This window comes from Anomaloglossus baeobatrachus, chromosome 2 (genome assembly GCF_048569485.1).
Source record: "Anomaloglossus baeobatrachus isolate aAnoBae1 chromosome 2, aAnoBae1.hap1, whole genome shotgun sequence".
NCBI lineage: Eukaryota > Metazoa > Chordata > Amphibia > Anura > Aromobatidae > Anomaloglossus > Anomaloglossus baeobatrachus.
Window position 1 is genome coordinate 42,432,714 of NC_134354.1, and position 25,298 is coordinate 42,458,011.

At 45.1% G+C, this 25,298-nt stretch overlaps 1 protein-coding gene across 7 annotated transcripts in view; it reads right to left on the minus strand.

Moving 5' to 3' along the window:
* Positions 1-25,298, minus strand: part of SON (SON DNA and RNA binding protein) — a 202,383-nt gene that overhangs the window by 152,368 nt on the left and 24,717 nt on the right. For all 7 annotated transcript variants that reach the window (XR_012750403.1, XR_012750402.1, XR_012750401.1 and 4 more), the window contains one exon: positions 4,745-4,911. Coding sequence is in view for 3 of the 7 variants with exons in the window: in XM_075335008.1 (XP_075191123.1) it covers positions 4,745-4,911 (167 nt within the window). In the remaining 4 variants the exon portion in view is untranslated. The remainder of the gene's footprint in view (positions 1-4,744; positions 4,912-25,298) is intronic.

The following is a 25,298-nucleotide window of genomic DNA, read 5'->3' on the forward strand; positions in this document are numbered from 1 at the left end:
TTTTCGTGTTATTTATCAGAAATAAAGATGTTTTTTACCTGACTTAACATTGATGGCTTTTTTCACCCTTTACAAGAGTTTCAACTAAGAGCAATTTACTCAATTGAGTAGGGCTTTATTTTTATATAATTCTGCATTGGGCCGGCCACCATGCTCTGGAGCCTTCTCTTCGGGATGGTTGGGGATCCAACGACTTTTGGACCCATTCCAGCCTTAAGGAAACCTGCTAGCTTCTCCACGCCACTAAAACCACCATGTATTTGTAGATCTCTATACATACTTCTTAACAAGCCCTTTCTCATACACCCAAAAACAATTTTATAACTGGGCTTGCGATATGCTCATTAGTGGTGACTAGTCGTGGGGCCGGGACTCTTGTTAGTATGAGACAAATTTGTAAGAGCGACATCACTACTTGCTCTTTCCAAGTCTCTTCCTCCCAGACAATGTGCAGTAAGCAGGGTATACGCACCCCAGCTTCATTGGCACACAGTGCATGCCCAGGAAGGCAGCAGAGGCACAGGACACAGCCAGTCACAACATTTTCAAAGAGCAAGCATCGACAGCTGGCCGTGTCCTGCATCACTCCAGCCTCCCTGGACATGCCAATACAAAGCTTGACTGTTAGAGGAGCCGTCGCTCTTCCAAATCATGACACTCATGCCCAAAGGAATCTCTGGCCGCGTACCACAGGTGGCGTCATGACATTTCTACTACTATTACCCCCATGCTTTTAAGCATATTAAAAAATCAAGCAATGATATAGGGATCGTTAGGGAGTATATAAAAGGGGTCAACAAATACATAGTGACAGTTTCAGGGATGTGGAAGGTGACATTCTTTTTAATTATCATCAGGAAAAAAAAAACACTTTTCGAATACAGACACCTAAATAAAGAGTCAAAACAAAAATTCCAATCAAGCATGGCTATGGTAAATGCCATGCAAAATAATTATGATATATAGAGCATAACTCCAGAACAATTAATGAAATGCAGGAGAAAATGGAGTAAAAAATGCAGATCAGTAAACAAGAGGAAGCCATGTATTTGGTTATTTTTAAGACGCGACACGTACGTTAGGTCTCCTGTCTTCTTTTGCTCTGGATAACCTTTGTCCTCTGAATACCCAACACTGAGCATATGGGTGATTTATATATGATCATGCTCAACTATTTTTTGTACACCGCGACATATTTACACCTAATTGGTTAGCATGCACGGGGTTCTCTGCATTTACTTGGTCATATTTGATTAATTGTAGACGGTTATTTGGTCATATTGTCCGTGAACCTCCATGATGCTAGTTAAGGTTCGCTGCTGTAATGTTTTGGTGTACCCTACAATAATTTTTCTGACCTATCAGATTATCTACTCTCTACGAGGGGTATTAAGTCATTACCATCTGACCCTATTTCTGGTCTGTTTATTTTATTATTTTATCTATGTATTGCTATATACGGATCACTTACTGTTAGATATGGGCTTTGGTTGTTCTATGGTTGTGGATTCTCATTTTAATATTATTAATAAAAAATTGTAATTTTCTATTTAACATTGTTTACTGATGAGCATTTTTTACTCCATTTTCTCCTGCATTTCACCTAAATAAAGAGCCAGTAAAGACTATTAAAAAATAAACATGGCCTAATACCACAACTTCAAAAGAGTAAAAAAAAAAAGTAAATAAAAAATTTAAAGAAAGAAGGGGGTTGGGGGCATGTAACTTAATTACCATACTATATTTTGTGTACAACAAAACCCAGGGGACATAAAAACGTTCGGTCCAAAACACACTTCTAATTAACACTTAAAAACAAGTAAATGTGCACAGCAAAGGGCCAAGAGTTACAAAGGGTGCAAACCTGGAGTGATAGACCTATCCCCCATCCACAGCACTTTAAGGACTGAAGGCCCCATGTATCAGAATAATGGCAACATAGGGCCCTGTCTGCACGCTGTGTGTTTCTGCTGCATTTTTGGGTGCAGTTTGTGGCCCAAAACTGCATGCATTTCCTTCCCCAGAAAACTATGAAAATTCAGAAGTGCTGTGCGCACGTTGCTTCTTTTTTCCTTGCAGTTTTGGGTGCAGAAAAAGAAGGAGCAGCATGATTACAGTTTAAAAATAAATAAATATGATACGACCACAAGAGAGTTTGCAGGCAGGGAGGGATCTTACCAGGGTGCAGACGCTTGGTACCCTGGCTCTTTTTTCTGTCATTTTAAAGTGCACCAATCGCCAGGATTTTCCTATATAACTTAAAGCCAGTGCTATACTGGCACTATCAGGCTGATTCTATACATACCTTTAGTTGTCAGCTTGGATGTTTAGGTTTTGAAACACAAGCAAGTAAAGTTTGTGAAATGAGCAGCTTTTTGAGTGGCAGCAGCTGCTGATCAGCTGATAGCTGGGGTGGGTAGTCATAGTGATTCCCACCCCCCTGCATGTCCGTCCTGCCCCTGGTATTTATGCTTATCCTATCATAGAATCATTTTACTAACTGACTAGAAGGACCTGTGCTGATGTCATACCCATGTGATAAGAAGGGGTGGGGCCTCAGCCAACATAGCTTATACCAGGAAGCAATATTTTTTCTGTTGGCTGAGGCCCCGCCCCTTCTGGTCACATGGGTATGACAGCCGCACAGGTCTTTCTAGTCAGTTAGCAAAATGATTCTAGAATAGAATTAACAAATAACAGAGGAAGTATGTATACGCACAGGAGCGGGAATCACTACGAATACCCATCCCAGCTATCGGCAGCTACTGCCGCTCAAAAAGTTGCTCATTTTACAAACTTTACTTGCTTCTGTTTCAAAACCTATATATCTGAGCTGACAACTAAATGCATGTATAGAATCAGCATGATAATGCAAGTATAACACTGGCTTTAGGTTATATAGGAAAATCCTTTTGATTGGTGCACTTTAATTCTTTTTAAATGTTTGGTCCTATCGGTGTTTTGGAATAAAACAGGTTGGGGTTTGGTTTTTTTTTGCATTATTTTAGCATTTTGGTGTACTCTATTGTATACCACATATCTCCTTTTCTTTTTTGTTTGACTTTGCGTGCTTTTTCGGTTTGTGGAACTTCATATCTAGTGTTCGCATTGTAGTTACTTCCGTTTTGTCACTAAGTTTTTACTTCCCCATCAAAGTGCAGCATAATGTAAGTGAAGCGATGATTCTAATGATGTTCCACTTAGGCCTGTTTCACACATCCAGCATCTCGCCGGATGCCAGATCCGGCACGCATACAGTACATTCAAAGCGCGAATGTACTGTACTTCAGCATGCCAGATCCGTCAAAATGCCGGATGTGTGAAATGGGCCTTACTGGGTTACTTTCTGCAGTTTTGATAAAATCAACATTTTATATGCTTTGGATCTAGCAGTACTCTGAATGGTGAGCTCTGTATAACCACACCCACACCACTGATTGGCAGCTTTCTATGTACACTGCTGTGCATAGGCAGAAAGCTGCCAATCCGTGGCAGTGGGGTTGGACACAAAGGCAGCTGGTTTATCTTCTTGCGATATTCTCCTGCTGATAAAAGCGCTTTTATCAAACTGACAGCAAGCAGCCCAGTATTTGACCCATCACTAGAATCGGAGTCTTTGTATCTACAATTACGTTGTAAAAACCTGGCAACAAACTGCATTTAACTATTAGGAGTCCCCACCGTCCGCAGCCCCAGCCCAGCCGTCGATGCAGCATGTGCCCAGCCGCCACAGTATTGCCCGTTCCTCCTGCTACCCCTTCACCAACACCCCTCGGCAAGCTACATGCGGATTATAAGACGCACCCCACTTTCCTCCCAAATTTGTGGGAGGAAAAGTGCATCTTCTAATCCAAAAAATACGGTAATTCACGGCTATAAGTCGAATCTTATCTAAGAATATCAGTTTAATCATGCGAAGGGGATGAGCTGTCCGCAATAGCACTGCTCACAGTCACTATTGACAACACAAGGTATTTGAGAGAAACCTTGTTTCTCAACAGATCATCGATGTGCCTATGAAAACTAACTAGTGAACCACCTCTGTAAACTGAAGTCTCATCACCTGGTGATTATCACTGCAATGATTAATTTACACCCCCCTCCCTTTGATAAGCAGCTCTCAGTTTATAGACATTGTACACAGAGTCTGGTATGGGCAGCTCGTTCAGCTCTGCATTGATAAATCTAAAAACTCTGTTAAAACGACTGCACGGAGTAAACTAAGTGAAACATCAATGGATTCAGGGTCTCTGCCTACAGCATGTTGCTCTCAGATTAGGTAGCAAAAATCTGGTGATAAGTGGCCACAATATATTAAAATTTCTTTAAAAGTTTAGTCACTTTAAAAAGGTAAATTTAAACTCAAAACAGGCTGTATTTCAAAGCTAAAACAAAAAAACCCTTTGATAAATGCCACCAAATTTACAGGTATTAGACCGTACTATATAAATTTGGTATATTAACCCTATAACGCATACCTGGGGACTCGCAGGCCTGTTAGGTTACTTGTTTTCTATTGTAGATTTATATGGTTGTGCGTTCTAGGGTTAATAGCAAGACCTATCCGTAGTAAATAGCATATATCGAAACCAACAGACTAACATTCAGAGCCGCCAACTGGGGCTGTTGGGGGGGATCCAATGGCAAAATTAGAGAAAAACGGCAGAACCCACTAAAAATAAATATCTACCTATTGAAGACAATTCAGCTCATGTAACACAGGTAATATATGGAAGCTCATTACCTGGATCCTGAGGTTTCACGATTTCCATGGGCGCAGACTCCGTCTCTTCAGGTTTCGCAACCGTTTCACTGCTTCCTTCATTCTGAGTAACAGCTGCTGAACTTTCAGGAGCGTCTTCTGTCTCCGGGGCGGCAAGTTCCCCATTATGAGAGCCTTCCATGTTTTCACTAAGGAAATAAGGAGAAAATTATTAACCCTATGATGTGGTAAGAAACCTAAAAATATATTTTACATACACCTAATGCCTTGACCTGGAGGGTTACCTGCACCATCCCCATGCTTAGCTTTTAACATCTTTACGGGAATTTGCCACCAGGTTTTTGCCACCTAATTTGAGAGCAATATAATGTAGGGGGCAGAGTCTCTGATTGCAGCGATCTGTCACTTACTGACCAGTTTAATGCAGTTTTTATAAAATCACTGTTTAATCAGCAGGAGATTATCATTAGAGGACTACTGGGCGTGCTGCCAGGTAGTCCAGCATATTCATGAGCTCTGTAGAACTGCTAGGTCTACAACAGAGAAAACTTTTTTTTTTTCTTTTTTCAAAATGACAGCAAACAGCTCACTAAGGGACACATCGCTCGCTGGAATCGGAGCCTCTGTCTCTACATTATGCTGCTCTCAGATGGGGGGGGAGCAAAAACCTGGTCACATCTTGACATTAAGGACAAAGAACTTTTTTTTTTTTATTCGTCGCATTAAGGTTATGGTTTCATCACTTGTATAATGCTATAATAAAACATTTAAGCCTGACTGATGGCCAACATTGCCCACATTTTAACCCCTTTACACCCCATGACTATCACTGTGGGGACGATATACCTACAAAGGGACGTGCAGTAGGCAAAGGACCAGGATGGATTTATCAGTCATGGTGTGGAAAATAGCACCTGCTCTTGTCAGACATCTCCGTTATGAGTCACTGAGGGCGTAATGTAATAGAGAACTGTCATATCAGTAGGATAGATGACCGCTTATCAGCGAGTGTCCGAGCTGCTGGGACCCGCACTGATCATCAGAATGGGGAATTTTTATCCCTGTTAGGCTACTTTCACACATCCGGTTTGAGCCCTGCGGCTCAATCCGGCTGTGAAAACTATGCAACGGATGCGGTGAAAACACCGCATCCTTTGCATCAGTTTTTACATGCGGCCGGTCCGTTTTTTTCCGGTTGCGGCATGCTACTGAGCATGCGCAGTGGAAAATACCGCATGCGGCGACCGGATGCGGTTTTTTCCGCATCGCGCCGCATCCGGCCTCCATAGGGATGCATTGAAAAATGCGCCGCAGCGGCCGGATGCGGCGCGATGCGGTGTTTTTTGCCGTAGCAAAAAACGTTGCAGGGTACGTTCGATCCGGCCGCCGCATCGGCTAAATCTGCCGCATGCGGCAAAAACCGGACCGAACGCAAGCCCCTACGGCACAATGCGGCACTAATGTAAGTCAATGCAAAAAAAAACCGCAATCGGCGTTACAAAAGCCGGTTGCGGTTTTTCTGCAGAACGCCGTATTGTGCCGCAGAGCAAAAATCCGGATGTGTGAAAGTACCCTTAAGCCGGTTTCACACATCCGGCATTTTGCCGGATTGCCTGATCCTGCACACTCCAGTACAATGCAATACAGTACAATGGCATTGTGGCAACCTCCGGTCACATGCTGACATGCCACAATGCCATTGTACTGTACTGGAGTGTGACAGATCCGTGAATCCGGCTAAATGCCGGATGTGTGAAACTGCCCTTACAAAACTGATAGGCAGGTCAGATGTCTGACCATTGCTCAACTCATTATTTTCTGTGGGGCTGGAGGAAAAAGCAGATTGCAGCATCAGTGGCTTTGTAGGGAACAAATATAGCGGTGATCAAGCATGCACACTGCCGAATCCACACCAGCCAGCAAGCTATCACCTAGCCCATGGATTGATAAATTATGACCGACTCTAAAGTCTCTAGAAATAAAAAGTGGAGCAGAGCTGCTGGGACACAAAACTTCAGCCGCGACTTCAACATAGCCACTGCAGTGATCACAAAAGCTAGGCCTAAGCCACACGGCATGAAAATCGGTGCGAGTGGAGTGCGATAAAAAAAACATTGCATTCCACTCGGACCAATATTAGCCTGTGTGTCAGCGCACATGAGCGATTATTTTCTCAGCCCTAATCAGACCGAGAAAATCGCAGCATGCTGTGAGTGTAAAGCAATGTTTCAAGTGTATGGGGCGAGAGAAAAATCGCACTGCACTCGCATTACACCGGTGTACCGCGAGTGCAGAGCGAGAATGGCAATGGAGGAGAGAGGGAGATAAATCCCTCCTGCCCCCCCCCCACAGTGCTGGCCCGCCCCCCGTAGCTGAGGTCCACTTGCACGGTCGGACCTGTCGCATGGACACTCGCATGACACTCGGCTCTGCTGTACTGCCTGAGCTGAGTGTCATGCGAGGGGATCGCAGTAATCCCCGTGTGGCGCCATCTTTAAAGGGAACCTGTCAGGTCCCATATGCGTTCTAACCTACAAGCAGGGTGATGTGTGGCCTAGAAACCCCTCCCTACCCATCCCTGTGTTGTAATATTTTGTAATATGAATTTATTAAAAAAAAAATTATAACTTCCGTGTTCCCTATGTAAATAAGCATAGGGGCTAGCCCCCTGGGCGTCGCTTTGCCCCACAGGGACATGATACCATAGATTTACACTAGTTACGTCACCGTCAGCTCCTGGAGATCCTGCGTGTGCGCACTTCCGATTCGCACAGCCTTCTTGTCCAGATATTTGCTTGCTGGCTTTAGACGTGCTCTGCACATGGTCGGAACCACAGGAGTCTTCTGAGCATGCGCAGTGCACTTGTGAAACCGACAAGCAAACAACCGGATAAGAAGGCTGCACGAATGGCAAGTGCGGACGCACGGGATCTCCAGGAGCTGACGGTGACGTCACTCATGTAAATCCATGGCACCACGTCTATAGGAGCATGCAAACGCCCACAGGGTGAAGCGACGCCCAGGGGACTAGTCCCTCTGCTTATTTACATAGGGAACACAAGTTAAAAAACTTTTTTTTATAAATTCATATTACACAATATTACAATACAGGGATGGGTAGGAAGGGGTTAACCCCTTCAGCCCCCGGGCACTTTCGTTTTTGCGTTTTTGTTTTTTGCTCCCCTTCTTCCGAGAGCCGTAACGTTTTTATTTTTCCGTCAACCTTGCCATATGAGGGCTTGTTTTTTGCGGGACAAGTTGTACTTTTAAATGAAACCATACGTTTTACCATATGGTGTACTGGAAAACAGGAAAAAAATTCCAAGTGTGAAAAAATTCCAAGTGTGGAAAAACTGCAAAAAAAGTGTGATGGCAGAATAGTTTTTGGGATGTTTTATTCACCGTGTCCACTATAGGGCAAAACTGATGTATCTATGTGATGCCTGAGGTCGGTGCGAGTTTGTAGACACCAAACATGTATAGGTTTACTTGTATCTAAGGGGTGAAAAAAAATTCACAAGCTTGACCAATAAAAGTGGCGTACGTTTTGCGCCATTTTCTGAAACCCGTAGCGTTCTCATTTTTTGGGATCTATGGCTCAGTGATGGCTTATTTTTTGCGTCTCGAGCTTACGTTTCTAATGGTACCATTTTTTGCGCAGATGCTACGTTTTGATCGCCTGTTATTGCATTTTGCGCAAAACTTGCGGTGACCAAAAAACGTAATTTTGGCGTTTGGTAAACGGCGTAGTGGTAAAACAATTCCAATCAGATTGATTTTATATTTTGATAGATCAGGCATTTCTGAACAAGGCGATACCAAATGTGTATATATTTTTTTTTAACCCTTTAATTTTCAATGGGGTGAAAGGGGGGGTGATTTGAACTTTTAGGGTTTATTTTATTTTTTAAAACTTTTTTTTTTACTTTTTTTATTTTACTAGTCCCCCTAGGGGGCTATAGCGATCAGCAATCCGATTGCTCTGCACTATCTGCTGATCACAGCTATACAGCTGTAAACAGCAGATACGGTCACTTCCTGCTTCACTGGCCTCCGGGCCGAGTGAAAACAGAAGTGACTTGTCATAGCTGCAGGCGTCATCACATGACCCTGTGCTATCATGGCAACCACCGAAAGTCACGTGATCACCCACGTGATCACTCATGTGACTTCCGGTGGGGGCGGCGGTAAGTAAAAATCGTGACCGCACGTATATACATCTCGCTGCCAGACTTTGGCAGCGAGATGTAAGGGGTTAATGTTACGGGTGGAATGCGATTCCACTCGTAACATGCAGGCACACGTCAGCTGTTAAAAACAGCTGATATGTGCGCCGATCGCCGCATCCTGCCCACGGCAGGGGGCGGGGTTTAACGGCACACGCTCCATGACGGAAAGATCCGTCAAAGGTCGTGAAGGGGTTAATAGGCCACACATCACCCTGCTTGTAGGTTAGAACGCATATGGGACCTGACAAATTCCCTCCAGGAAATGAATAAATCATGTCATTTAATAAATAAAATAAATAAATTGGGCTTTACCTCGTCAGAATTGACTGTGAGAACTAAATCTAATGCCATGCTCCACTAAAGGAAGAAAATAAATAGTGAAGCAACAGAGTATCATACTCCTTACAACTGATTTATTTTTTTGGAGGGGATCCCTTCTCAGGTACCTGCCTGGAGGGAGCTCCTTAGCCATCCCTGTTGTGGTTTTTGGATGGGGAAAAGCGTGTGGGAAGGAATGGGGGCGATGTTCTGACAAAGGGCACCCCAATGCAACAACATTAACATTAAGAAAGTTTTGTTATGGGGGATAAAAAGAACCTATGTAAATGGTGTGACAGAGGAATTCCCCCACATACATCCCTTTAGATGCCACAGACCGGCTCCTATCCCAGCACTTACAGCTGACATGACCGGAAACCTCTTATAAATGGTCTATAAAGGCATAATAGCATGATGTAATGCCGTACAATGTGTTTCGTTTTGCTTTTGTTGTGACTGTTCTATTTGAAAAGATTTGAAAACCTAATAATTATTGAATCATATAAAGGCATAATAGTGTCTTAGGCCCTGTGCGCACAGTGCATTTGGCGCGGATTTGCTTCGGGTTTTTGCTGCAGAATTAGTGCAGTTTTTGTTCATAAGCTTCATGTAGTCCTTCCCCAGCAAAGTCTATGAGAAACCCAAATAGCTGTTTGCAAGTTGTCTTTTTTCCTTACAGGTTTTGCTGCAGAATTTCTGTGTTTTGCCACTGACCATGTTAAAAAACCGCAGGCACAAAATTGCAGGCAAAAACGCAGTAAATTGGCAGCATTAGGCCCTGTGCGCACACTGCGGTTTTACCCGTGGGTTTTTGTTTTTTTTTTTGCATTTTTGCTGCAGACATTTCTTGAGAAAATGGTTGTAACCTTTCTGCAGACATTCCCCAGCAAAATCTATGGGGGGAAAAAAAAATAGCTGTGCGCACACTGCGTTTTTTTTCTCAAGAAAATTCTTTCTGCAGAATTTCTTGAGAAAAAGAATGTGCATGTAGTTTGTTTTCTGCAGGGACCAACCTGCGGAAAAAAACGCATCAAAAACACATCAAAACCGTGCGAAAAAGCGGTAAAAACGCATGCGTTATTGGTGCTTTTTTTTTTTTTAAACGCACGTGCACTAATCTTTCAGACTCAAGAAATTTGAGAAATTCTTTGAGAAATATCCTTTTTCTAGTGCGCACTGGGCCCAACGTGGTAAAACCACATGCGTTTTTGGTGCGTTTTTCTGCCAGAAGTTGCGTTTTCCGCTGGAGAAGCAAATCCACAATGTGTGCACATAGCCTTATAGCAGTAGTGGACACTGGTGCGTTTGGTTTTTTTGGTGGGGTTTTTTTTGGGGGGGGGCAGCGCATCTGAAGCTCCTGCAGGGGCTCAGCAGTCTGTCGTCTAACAGCTGGGCTCCTGCTCTGATGGTTGTGTGCACTGTCACCCCTGTGATGGCAGGGTGCCAGGAGCTGGCCTTGGCACCCAGAAGCCCAACAATAGCCTTTAGGTGTGGCACTGTTAGAAGTGTAAAATGGAGAGTCGTATTACCTTGGAATACATTAGTATTGTAATACATTATGAGAGAGAAGAGAAAGACGACTGTTTAAATCTACTACATAAATCTTTATTTTCTGGAAAATAAAACCTCCATCTTGCCCAGTGAACAAGATCACAATTTGATGAGAGGATACACAAAAAAAAAGCCAACCAGAATCATCATCATCACTATATACCCTAACACGTTATTTGTAGTCATTAACATGGGGGGGAAGTCCTCACATAGGTCTGTCAGTGGGGGAAGTAGTGAGTCTTTGAAGCGCCGGTGGGTGTTATCAGATAGTTTTCACTCGGGGAGTATACTTCGTCCCATGTATGATTGTGCCCAATCATAAGCAGGCAGCAACAGCAGGGGGAAAAAAACAAAAAACAAAGCACACCACCAACATAGCTCTGAACACGCTACTCCTATGTGAGATGTCTGCAGTGAGATCAGAGCACATGAGGAAGAGTTGCCATTAGCACAACAGATATATGGGATTACTGAGAAATCTCTGTATAGAGCGTGTGAGGGGAAAGGACAGCACAGCAGAGCTGTCAGTGCTACGAGAGGAGAGCTGGTAAAAAGATTTGTAATGTGACAGCAAAACTCAGCCGTGCTGCCCCTCCCCCACGCCGACTGCCCAGACCTTATCTCAAAGGCATCAGTCATCTGTGCACCACTCCCAGCACACAGTTGCCAACTTCACTTTTCTACACAGCGCTTTACTCTTACAAACTGCGCAGGAATTTGTGGACGGCTGGCAACCATGCTTTGGTTACACCAGGAGATCAGGGCTGTCAATCATTGCATCTGACGCAGAAACCTGCACTAAGCTACGGTGGGGGCCGGTTTCCCTTTTCCCACGTGTTGCTGCCTGTTTATGATTGGGCCACGTTATACAGGCTGCAGAAGGACACGCCCCCAGTGAAACTCTGATAACACCCACTTGGACTTAAATGAAAATTAACTCGTTAGGTGCCAAATACTTTTATTTCTGATACCTCCACAACAGAGACGCAAAGAATAAAAAAATTGCCGCTACTATTACTCGAGTCCAGTTTAGCATGAATTTTTTTTTTGTGAATGGTCCTCTTTAAAACCTGCCTTAACTCCTTCATGTACTGTGCATGTCAGAAGTGGGGTGAGCTTGCCCCATACTCTGTAACAAGCTTGATTGTTAACCTGTTAAATCCAGCTGTGAAAATCTATAGAGCAGGTTTTAGCACATGCCAGCATAGGGGAGCGCCATTTCAAGAGCCCATCGGCGCAGCCGTGACGTGATGGTGGGTCGCTATGACAGCAGGGGGTCTGCTGAAGACCTCCGTGCTTATTATAGCAGCGCTCCTCAAACTTGCCAGTGAATGGGCTTCAAAGGAGACTGCGATTTCTGCTATTCACAACAATGCTGTGGTATATACTGTATACAGCACAAGCATTCAGACAATGGCAGGTTATAGTCCTCTAAAGGGACTATTAAAAACAGTGAAAAGTGTAAAGAAAAAAAAATTAAAAAGTTCAAATCGCCCCCCTTTCCACCCATTAAAAAAAAAAAAAAAAATACATGTGGTATCGCCGCGTTCAGAAAACTCCACACTATCAAAATCTAAAAATAATTAGCATAAATCGGCAAAAACTGTAAACAGGAAAAAATTCAAGAATGAAAAAAATATGGGTTTTTTTGGTTGCTGCAATGCCACAAAAAATAGTGTAACAAAACATCATATATAGCCCATAATAGGATCAATAAAAATATCTCACCCTACAAAAAAAAAAAAAAATGCACCATCACACGGCTCCGTAGATCGAAAACTGATAGTGTTATGGGTCTTGGAAAATGAGGACAAAACCTCCATAAATAATAAAAATAATTATTATTATAATAAACTTGACATGTTTGGTATCTCCATAATCATACTGATGAAGAGAATCATATTGTGGGTCATTTTTACCACTAAACGTACACTATAAAAACAATTCCCCTTAAAAAAAAAAAAAAGTCAGAAATCTGGGGGGGGGGTTTCTTCTCAATTTCTCCACATTTGGAATTTTGTCTCCTTTTTACAGTACACAATGTGGTAAAATAAATGGTGTCATTCAAAAGTACAACGCGTCCCGCAAAAAAACAAGTCATGTATCTTTGTGGACAGAAAAATAAAAAAAACTTAGGAGCTCATACCCACCCTCCCCACTTTGATTGTTGGCTCTAACTTCATAGAGCCAGAGAAGGGCAGAGATAGAGGGAAACAAGCGGGTGGGAAGATGCACTCAAATGTTTGGCATCATCATGATGCATAAGCGCCTGTACTGGGTTTGAACAGTCATTCTGTGTTGACAGAGTCCCTTTAAGAAATACATTATTCCAAGTACAACCTACTGGAAGCTCGCAGTTGAGATTCTGACAACTTTACCTATTACAAAAGAGCTGAAACATGGACAGACTGTCCGGAGCAACGACAGGGGTTCAGCATTGTCATCTTTGGATATGTACAAAATATTTCTACAAGGTGGCAATTGTTCTGCAACACCTCTACAGGTGGCTTTGTACAGTCCTGGCCTTAAAGGGAATCTCTCACTAGGATTTTGCTACCTCATCTGAGAGCAGCATAATGTAGGGAAAGAGAGCCTTACTCCAGCCATGTATCACTGAAGTGGGTGACGCAGTTCAGAGACAATCAAGAGTTTTCTCTGCTGTAGATGTAGCATTTCTCAAGCTGAGCCCACCCACATCTCTCAGTGGCAGCTTTCTATGTACATTGTATATTGACAGAGAGCTGCTATCAAGTGGTGGTGGGGGCGGTGTTGGACCTGGGGGTACATGTAATGCAGTGAAATATCCCGCTGATAAAATACATTGTATTGAAACATCAGCACACAGCCTAATAAGTGACATCCCTGAAATCAGACCCTACATCATGGTGCTCTCAGATTACATAACAAAAAGCTGCTGACATATTCCCTTTAAATGTCACCACAAAAACAACTCCAACATCAAAGTCTAATGTACCAGTCCCACCCTCACCTCCCGCACAGAGGCAAGGACCCGGCTCCACCCCCACCTCCCGCACAGAGGCAAGGACCCGGCTCCACCCCCACCTCCCGCACAGAGGCAAGGACCCGGCTCCACCCCCACCTCCCGCACAGAGGCAAGGACCCGGCCCCACCTCCTGCACAGAGGCAAGGACCCGGCCCCATCCCCTGCACAGAGGCAAGGACCCGGCCCCACCCCCTGCACAGAGGCAAGGACTCAGCCCCACCACCTGCACAGAGGCAAGGACCCGGCCCCACCCCCCGCACAGAGGCAAGGACCCAGCCACACCTCCCGCACAGAGGCAAGGACCCGGCCCCACCCCCCGCACAGAGGCAAGGACCCGGCCCCACCCCCACCTCCTGCGCAGAGGCAAGGACCCGGCCCCCCCCCCCACCTCTCGCGCAGAGGCAAGGACCCGGCCCCACCCCCACCTCCTGCGCAGAGGCAAGGACCCGTCCCCACCCCCACCTCCCGCGCAGAGACAAGGACCCGGCCCCACCCCCACCTCTCGCGCAGAGGCAAGGACCCGGCCCCACCCCCACCTCCCGCGCAGAGGCAGGGACCCGGCCCCATCCCCACCTCCCGCGCAGAGGCAAGGACCCGGCCCCACCCCCACCTCCCGCATAGAGGCAAAGACAAGGACCCGGCCCCACCTCCCGCACAGAGACAAGGACCTGGCCCCATCCCCACCTCCCGCAGAGAAATCTGTCTCGGCATCCCTTCTGCTATAAACAGATTAGAATTGACAAGAGTCGGTGGAAAACAAGTTACACAGAAGACAGACACCAAGCGGCCAGCACTAAAGTGACTTTTTGGGGGTAATACAACCATTTACAAATGTTTCCAATATCTGTGAAATGACTACAAAATGACCAATTAGTCCTACTTTCTCTTCCCAATAGGATTGATTTTCATAGATGATCACTGAGCTTTCAGAACAGCAGATGGAAAAGTAGAAAAATGTTTCACATGGCATTTTTGCATAACTCTCAGACTTCAATGGAGTAAGGGATTTTGACAGTCAGAACATAGTGGCTCCTAAACAGCGACTGTGTATATAACTGTAACTGTACTAATACACAAACTAATAATCATAAAAATGGATTTTAACAAAAAAAAAAAAAAAAAAAAAAGAGGACACGTGACTGGCCGATGGCCACGATCAGCCTGGCCTTCATACAATGTTCAGAGGAAGATCTTCCATTCTTGGCCTGGGCATCACTGAACATGGATGGCCAGTATGAATGACTAATGGCCAAAATGGACTGACAAGTGCACGTTAGCCCAATGTGGCATCGGGTTTCATTTATGCTATGTGCGCACGTCTATGTTCTGTCGTGACAAATATTCTGCAGCGTTTTGTCACTGCATGTGCGTTTCAAAACGCTGCCAAAAAGCTGCGTTTTGGATGCATTGTGAACGCAGAATTCATGCAGAATGCATGGCGTCCAGATTGCTTGCTCTGCAATAGACCGAGTGGGAAAAGCATCCAAAACGCAAAAAAGAAGTGACATGATGCTTTTTAGAACACAGCGTTTTGGCAAAAAATTTCAGCATCCAAAACGCAACGTGCGCATGGATTTTGCAAAATTGTCAGATTTTGCTGGGGACGCAGAACGCATGCGTTTACGCTGCAGTGTAAAACGCAGCAGAAACGCATAAAAAAACGCAGCGTACACACACAGCCTGAAAGGAGTTTCAAGGATATAAGTTATCCCCTATTGAGAGGACAGCGGATAACTTTTCGATTTGCTAAGGGTCTCACTGTTGGGACCCCCAGAGAACCAAAGAATGGTGCTCAGACACCAGCCTTAAAGGGAAGGTATCGCGGTTTTTTATTTTTGTATTAAAAATAGTGATTATGAAATCAAGTATTTCTAATACAAGATGATAATCGCAGCTTATTTAATTTTTATGTAATTCTTATTTTACTGGAGGCACTGGGGGCTGCCATGCTGGATTTGCCGTGTGTATAACGACAGTAACTCCTTCCTTTATGGCAGCCCCTGTGCATAGACTCTGATAGTCGGGCTCCGACCCCATGAAGTACGTTACAGTAAGCGTCTGCTGTGACCTGGACGCGCCCCCTGGGCTGTCCAGGACACAGCATAGGGAGGAGTTCAGCGCCATTATTGTGGAGCTCACAGCGTGTGCTGTTTGCTCCACTTTACCCCTGTCACCCGCCGGGATGTGCGAGTACGGGCCGCCTCCCCTCCCCTCCCCTCCCCTCGTTACTGTCTCCGATGACATCCCATCCCTCCGTTCTCCCCAGCCCCTGCTCTGCCCCAGCTACTGCCGCCGCCCCTCCCCCCCGCCGTTACCGTCTCCAATGACACCCCCCTCCCTCCGTTCTCCCAAGTCCCCGCTCTGCCCGCTGCCGCAGCTCCCCCAGCTCTGCCCGCCGCAGGTGTGTGTGTGTGTGTGTGTGTGTGTCACAAGGTCCCCATCAGGGGTGATTGTGAGTGTGTGTCGGCGCTTGCGATGCTGTGCAGTGAGCTTCTAGGACCTGCAAGAGGATCACATGGGAAGCATGTGATATCTCCGGATGTTGTGAGTGTGTGTGCGCGCGATTGTACAGGTATGTGCGATATCGTGAGAGTGTGTGAGTGTATGCGATCGGATGTGTGAGTGTATGCGATCGGATGTGTGAGTGTATACGATCGGATGTGCGAAATGTCGGCCGGACGCAGGGGAGGATGGCATGCAGCACAGCTGCCTGGAGCGCCCACCGGAGGTCACAGGGAGGAATGATGTGGGTGTGTGGCACAAGGTCCCCATCAGGGGTAGGGGTGGGTGTGTGTGTGTGTGTGTGTGTGTGTGAGAGTGTGTGAGAGTGTGTGTGTGTGTAGCACAAGGTCCCCATCAGGTGTGTGTGTGTACGCCACTGCATGTGAGTACCTGTGTGTACCGGTGATACTGTCTGCTGAGCCGTGTATCTAATCCTCTCCTGTGTGATACTGTCTGCTGAGCCATGTATCTAATCCTATCCTGTGATACTGTCTGCTGAGCTGTGTATCTAATCCTGTCCTGTGTGATGCTGTCTGCAGGGCTGTGTATCTAATCCTATCGTGTGATACTGTCTGCTGAGCCGTGTATCTAATCCTATCCTGTGTGATACTGTCTCCTGAGCTGTGTATCTAATCCTATCCTGTGTGATACTGTCTGCACAGCTGTGTATCTAATCCTATCCTGTGTGATACTGTCTGCAGAGCCGTGTATCTAATCCTATCCTGTGTGATACTGTCTGCTGAGCCGTGTATCTAATCCTCTCCTGTGTGATACCGTCTGCTGAGCTGTGTATCTAATCCTCTCCTGTGTGATACCGTCTGCTGAGCTGTGTATCTAATCCTATCCTGTGTGATACCGTCTGCTGAGCTGTGTATCTAATCCTATCCTGTGTGATACCGTCTGCTGAGCTGTGTATCTAATCCTAGCCTGTGTGATACCGTCTGCTGAGCTGTGTATCTAATCCTATCCTGTGTGATACCGTCTGCTGAGCTGTGTATCTAATCCTATCCTGTGTGATACTGTCTGCTGAGCTGTGTATGTAATCCTATCCTGTGTGATACTGTCTGCTGAGCTGTGTATCTAATCCTCTCCTGTGTGATACTGTCTGCTGAGCTGTGTATCTAATCCTCTCCTGTGTGATACTGTCTGCAGAGCCGTGTATCTAATTCTCTCCTGTGTGATAGTCCTGCTGTGCTTGGTGACACTTTAGACATTTCTGGTCACCAGGAAAATGGCTGTGCACTGTGTCCTTACATGTCATTCTCTGTTATCTGTTGTAAACACTCAGATTAGGAGGGGGGAGGCGCCATCACACACAGGAGAGCAGACTCTGCCCACTTTACGGCAGGCTGTAATCTGAGCTTTTTATACAGTGGAAATTCAGTAGGATTTCAGAAGCTGCTCCCCTAGTGCTTAACAGTGGAAAATATCAAACTTAATTTTTTTTATATTTTGTACAATTAAAAAAAAAATAATATTTAAACAAAACATTTAAACATTATTACTTTACATTTTTTCAGTTTGTTTTTTTTGACGATACCTTCCCTTTAATGGAGTGGAAGTTGAGCTTGTGCACCTCCTCTCAATCGCTTTGCGACTGCCAGAAATTGCAGCACTTCAGAGACCTGTTCTCAGAATAAGGCTATGTGCGCACGAAGCGTTCTGCAGCGCGCTTCAAATCGCTGCAGAAAGAGTCCGTAATGAGAAAAAAAAAAAAAGCAGATTCCATGCGCTCTGACTGCAGCCCCTCCCCATAGACAGAGCGGGACCTGCAGGCAGAGAGCACGGAAGAAGTGACATGTCACTTCTTAGAATGCGCGCTTCGGGCAGCAGCCGAAGCGCTGCGCTCTACTACGCCACGTGCGCACATCTCCTGCATAATCTTCAGATTCTGCTGGGGACGCAGGACGCATGCAGTTACGCTGCGGTGCAGAGCGCAGCGTAACTGCATGCAAATACGCAACGTGCGCACATAGCCTTAGGATATAGGGAATCAGATATTTTTGGGATATTTACTGATTAGTAAGGCAGTATACATTTGTCAATATAATACAAGTAGTCAGATAACACCAGTCCTTCAGATTTTATCATTTCATTGTCATATAAGCAGAATGACAATGGCCAAGTTATAATGCGCCAGTAATAATACAGCAGGTTCCAGCTACGCGTGTAATGCACAGAAGCTCTCCGACAACATATAATTACAGCCATTATCCGGCATTTATCCTCACACTATTCCATCGGTAGTTATGTCAGTCAGGCTCTCTAATGACTTCTCGTAAATATGGTTTGCCAAAAAGCACCAAAATAAATGTAGACCAAAAGCAAAATTTAGTAACAGGTATTGCCCACTAGACTGCTGACGTAATAGCGTAGCACCGGTACACACTCACCTGCACTTCTATATCTCACAGCAAAACACAGATTTCAGAGCAGAGGGAGGTGCAATCCGGTGGGATGAAACACTGACAGGAGAGACATGGGGAAGATTCAGCCCCAGCTACACAGTGACTTGTGGCTGACTGACATTAAAGCGCACCAATCACCAGGATTTCCCTATATAACCTGCAGCCAGTGCTATACCGGCACTATCAGGCTCATTCTATACATACCTGCAGTTGTCAGCTAGGATGTATAGGTTTTGAAACACAAGCAAGTAAAGTTGGTAAAATCAGCAGCTTGTGGAGTGACTGCAGCTGTTAGCTGGGGGGAGTATTCATAGTTATTCCTCCCCCTGATAATTATGCTAATTATATTACATAATCACTTTAGTTTGTGACTCAAAGGACCTGTGCTGATGTCATACCCATGTGACCAAAAGGGGCGGGACCTCAGCCAACATAGCTGATACCAGGAATCATCATTTTTCTGTTGGCTGAGGCCCCGCCCCTTCTGGTCAGATGGGTATGACATCAGCACAGGTCCTTTTAGTCACAAACTAATACTGTATAATAAAATTAGCATAAGTAACAGAGGGAGGGGATAACTATGAATACCCACCCCAGCTAACAGCTGCTGCAGCTGCTGTCACTCCAAAAGCTGCTGATTTTACAAACTTTACTTGACTGTTTCAAAACCTATACATCCTAGTTGACAACTAAAGGTATGCATAGAATGAGAATGATAGTGCCAGTACAGCACTGGCTTTAGGTTATATAGGTAAATCCTGGGGATTGGTGCACTTTAAGGTCAATGTACTACTATGGGTCACCCAAAAGAGTGGCAGGGTTGCCAACTGTTAAAACAAGGGTAGGGATAGCCTCTGGCTGACAACTTCACGTCTTTGGAATCCTACCTCAATTCTCCTACACCAAAGGTTTCTTTACCACCTTAAAAAGGGAGTTGTCAATATAAATTAAAAACACAGCTGATTTCTTACAATAAAAGCTCCAAATATGTGGGAAGCTGTGACTTAAGAAGGCTAAACATTTTTAATCCTGGACTTAAAGATGCGAGTTATTTTTGGATTAAAGCACACACCGACTCATTTTTGTATCACCATACATAGATTATTTTGATGCCCTATGGATTTTTAACTGCTTCCGGACTGGTCCACATATTAGGCTAAGGCTAAGTTCACACTTCAGTTGTTTTCAATCCGTCAGGTCCGTCAGCAACGGATCAGTTGTTTTTTAGATGTCAACTGATGTGTTTTTCACAGGATTCCTTTCACAGGAATCCTGTGGAAAAACTGATCAGTTGCGTCCGTTACATCCACTGTGCATCCGTTTTTTGACGGATCAGTCATGATCCGTTTGTGTTTGGGACATCCCAGTGGGCATGCCAAACATGCTGGGCATGCTCAGTAGAGCATGGCGGAATTCAGCGCTGGATTCCGTCGTAAGACGGATTACGACGGAATCCAGCACCATAGACATACATTGCAAGTGTGGCGGATGGCGACGGATTCCTGCGCGGCGCGTTAATTTTGACGGCCCGAAAAACGTTACATTCTGCGTTGCTCCCCGCTCGGCGGTCAGTCAAAAACGACGGATCGCGACGCAGCGGATGCAACGCAGGGTCATCAGTCGCAATCCGTCACTAATAGAAGTCTATGGGGAAATACAGGATTCCTGCAAAATATTTTGCAGGATTCCGTAATTCCTCAAGGCTACGGATTGTGACTGATGCAAAATAACTGAAGTGTGAACTTAGCCTAAGTTCACACTTCAGTTGTTTTGCATCAGACACAATCCGTCGCCTTGAGGAATTACGGTATCCTGCAAAATATTTTGCAGGAATCCTGTTTTTCCCCATGGGCTTCTATTAGTGACGGATTGTGACTGATGATGCTGCGTTGCATCCGCTGCGTCGCGGTCAGTTGTTTTTTAACTGACCGCCGGCGGGAGCAACGCAGCATGTAACGTTTTTTGAGCAGCGCGATCCATAGGATTTCGCGGCGCATGCGCTCTCTGGCTCCCCGCCCCCGTAACCAGGATAAACATCGGGTAACCAAGCAATGCGCTTTGGTTAGTTACCCGATATTTACAGTGGTTACGGGTGCAGGGAGCCCGCGCTAAGCTGGTATCCAAGATAAATATCGGGTAACCAAGCAAAAAGTGCTTTGCTATTAGTTACCCGATATTTACCCTGGATACAGTGTGCAAGGAGGCCAACACTTCACCACTTGGCTCCGCCCCCTCCCGCACTCCGCATGTGTACACACACACACACACACACCTGTCCCCAGCCATGCAGATCGCAGCACTGACGTCCTCAGCTCCGACCCCCGAACTCCGCCCCCAGCACACAACGGAGTCCGACAAAGAAATTCTTCTCTGTCACCGTTGTCATTCGTTGTACAACGCATCAGTCACATGCGTCAAGCAACGCATGTGACTGATGCAAAACAACTGACGTGTAAACTTAGCCTTACTCTGCAATGATGTTTAAAGCACCTCTCCAGTAGTTTTTGTTTTTTTTAAGTTTAATGCTGAAGTGGTGCTTGTAAGCGACGTTCCCAGACCCTAGTCTTATACTTACCTGCCTCAGTCTTCATTTTCTATCACCGCTGGTCTCCGGCAGTTTGTGACCTGCCAGATCGCTCAGGTGTTTCTCTTCAGTGCAAGTCTACGAAAGCCTTGTTGTGGCTCTCATAGACTTAGATTTGCATTGAGAGCTTGTAACCTCTGGTCAGTCAAAAGTTGTGGTCACAAGATGGCGCTGTGGGACCAGAGTAACAACGATAAAAGGTGAAAACGTTGGGGGGGGAAGGGGGAGAGGACTACGGTCAAGGACCTTATATTAGAAGCACCACTTAAGCGCTGAAATAAAAAATAAATTCTGGAGTGGGGCTTTATGAATGTCATTGCGGAGTCAGCAGTTGTACAGAGATCCTGCAGGCGTAGGATAGAGGAGTCGGCTGTCAGATAAGATGGAGAAAGCAGAGAAGGTTTAGTACCATCGATGGCGTCCGGAGTATACAGTAAGGGGAGCGCTAACAACACATCCTCGTCTGTCATCACATGTTCGCAGGAGGGAGAAGCAGCTGCTGGGTCTCATCAGGTCTACATTGCAGGCAGGAGGACGCTTTCTAACTGGGGCCAATATGCCATTCCCAAATCCACAGAAAATCACCAATAAGAAAAATGCATTTTTATTATTGAAATGCCTCCAAAAAAGTCTGTCATAATCCTATGAGGAACACAATGTGTGAAGAAAAAATAAAAAAATAAACATAAAACTGGAAAGGTTGATACATTGTAAAAAGTATTTTAGTTGGCTTTTGTGGTCATTAATGAAGATAATTAAAAGAAAAATAAACTAATTTCTATGCATTTTTCCTCAAATCAGGGGAAAAAAAATAATTAAAAAAAAAATAAGAAAAATTATTTGCATATTGGACCAAGGAAAAGATATTTGGGAGCTCTGAAAACCGAATTTACAAACAAAACCCTTGAACATGTGCCTGCCCATATTATTTCACAGCTCGAGCCATGGTGACGTGTGCCTGCCCATATTATTTCACAGCTGAGCCATGGTGACGTGTGCCTGCCCATATTATTATTTAACAGCTGAGCCATGGTGACGTGTGCCTGCCCATATTATTATTTAACAGCTGAGCCATGGTGACGTGTGCCTGCCCATATTATTATTTAACAGCTGAGCCATGGTGACGTGTGCCTGCCCATAAACGTGGGAAAATGCCCAAGTCTTGTATTGGCTAATCGAGGTTGCTTACAATGTGTGAGAAGATATTTTTGTGAACATTTTATTACTTTTACACAAAAAGGACTTTTGGAAATGGCAGTGGCTACAATTAGGGCAGTGGCTATCTCAGCGATTCCTTGGCAGTCCGCAGTCACACCCACGGGATGCCAGTGCGGTGCCACTATGATGAGTGTTACGAATATGCCACTGCTGATGACCCACATACCTCCGTGTAATTGTTACTTACAGAGCAGAGTGATAATATAACCAGGGCTCAGCGTGATAAATGTGCTTGCACTTTGCACTATGTACTTTGCAGAGGCGGCTAGTCAAGGTGCACACGGCCATCACACTGCATGTGGAAATAAACACTGCAAAACACACTAAAAGGGGTGGGGGGGTATTTTTAAAGACTGGAGCTCATACAGATACTAATAAAACTGGCATATTTTGGGCTGTCCAAAAGGATAAAATAAAAAGTTCATGCTATGATTTTTGTTCTTACCATTTTTTTTTTTTTTTTTTTTAAAGGGAACCAGTCACCACTTTTTCGTCCTATAAGCTGCAGCCACCATCACCGGGGTCTTATATACAACATGCTAATATCTAATATATAAAGCTGAATGTGTGTGTGTATGTCCGGGATTGGCATCTGCACCGTCGCAGCTACAGCCACAAGATTTTGCACACTCACACTTCTGCACCCCGAGAGCGTCATAAGCTATGTTTTGTGGCGAAATTTTAACCCAACGCTGGGAGCCACAGTGCAGCCAGAACATCAGAAGAATGCACAGCCACGCCCTTATATGGAATGTTGGCGTGTCACAATGCAGCCAGGGAAAGAGACAGACACAGACAGGGAAAGAGGCAGACAAAGACAGGGTAAGAGACAGACACAGACAAAGAGACAGAGACAGACACAGGGAAACAGACAGACAGGGAAAGAAAGGGAAAGACACAGACAGGGTAAGAGGCAGACAAAGACAGGTAAAGAGACAGACAGAGACAGACACAGGGAAAGAGACAGAGATAGACAGACAGGGAAAGAGATTGAGACAGACGGAGAAAGAGACCGAGACAGTCAGAGACAGACAGGGAAAGAGACAGACAGACAAAGAGAGAGAGAGAGAGACAGAGATATATACAGAGAGGGAGACAGACAGAGAATGGTAGAGAAATAGAGAGACAGTTACTATCCCGGGCGTTAATATATTCTATTTATACATTCTATCCTGGGAATGTTAATACATTCTATTTTGTTAACAACAGTTATTAACCCGGGCGAAGCCGGGTAGTACAGCTAGTGCTATATATAAGAGCCCAGGCCGGGGATATAATATAAAAAACACTTTATAATACTTACCTAATAGTCGCTGTGGTGGGCCTCATGGGCGTCTCCGTTGTCCGGTGCCGGCTCTTTCGGCCATCTTTGTGCTCTGACTCTTGTGTGCATGACGCATCTACGTCATACACACTCGGCAGTCCTGCGCAGGCGCACTACAATACTTTGATCTGGCCTGCTCAGGACCTGAATGCTGGAGAGTGTGGATGACATCGGACCCGACATGCACCGCGGCTAGAGAAGGAGCACAAAGATGGCCAAAAGAGGCGGCACCGGTACCAAACAATGGAGACGCCCATAAGGCCCACCACGCGACCGTTAGGTAAGTATTATAAAGTGTTTTTTATGTTACACCCCCGGCCTGGGCTCTTATATATAGCATGTTAGAATGCTGTATATAAAAGGACGGTGGTGGTGGCCGCAGCTTATAGCCAAAAAAAGTGGTGACAGGTTCCCATTAAACTTTTTTATTATGTCAACATTTGTAACATATATTTGTCAACAATAATAATGACAAGTTTTTAGACATTCATTTACCAATAAATCATCAAAACAACCCCAATACCCTCCCTCCCTCCGTGCGTCTTCTAACATATGGTGTCCGTTATTGTGGAATTGGGTTACGTCCACTTATATTTTCCAATAAGTACCACAATGTGTGCTCAAACTGAGATCTAAGTCTGGTTCTGATGACATCTGGCATCGTGGGTATGTATGGGGACCATGTGTCAAAAAAAGTTTTTGTCAACTTTACGTTATCTGAGAGAGCGTCCAGCTAGTCCATCTTGAATATGAACATAACCTTTGTTTGAATGAATGATAATGATGGGGGTTCTGGACTAAGCCACTTATGTAATATACTTTTCCTGGTAGCCGAGGCCCATATAATAAGAGCTGCTTTATTATGCCTTGGTATTTTTAGTTGGTCGTCTTCCAGAATGTTCAAAATAGCCCATTGTGGTGTCAGTGGAAATGTAATGTTATATTTGGATTGTAGAATTGAATGGACGCTCCCCCCAGACCCCCCGAATCTGCGCACATTCCCAAAGGTGATGAAATAAGTCAGTCTTCTCTTTGCCACATTTGGAACAATTATATTTTGCTCTTGGGTTTATTTTTGACTGTATATAGGGGGTGATGTAGGCCCTATGAAAAATCATCAAAGGGAACCTGTCAACACTTTTTTGGCTATAAGCTGCGGCCACCACCACCGGGCTCTTATATACAGCATTCTAACATGCTGTATATAAGAGCACAGGCCGGGGGGGGGATAACATAAAAACACTTTATAATACTTGCCTAACGGTCGCTGCGGTGGGCCTTATGGGCGCCTCCGTTACCCGGTGCCGGCGCCGTCTCTTTCAGCCATCTTTGTGCTCTTTCTGAAGCCTGGGTGCATGACGCGTCTATGTCATACACACTCGCCGGTCCTGCGCAGGCGCACTACAATACATTGATCTGCCCTGCTCAGGACCTTAA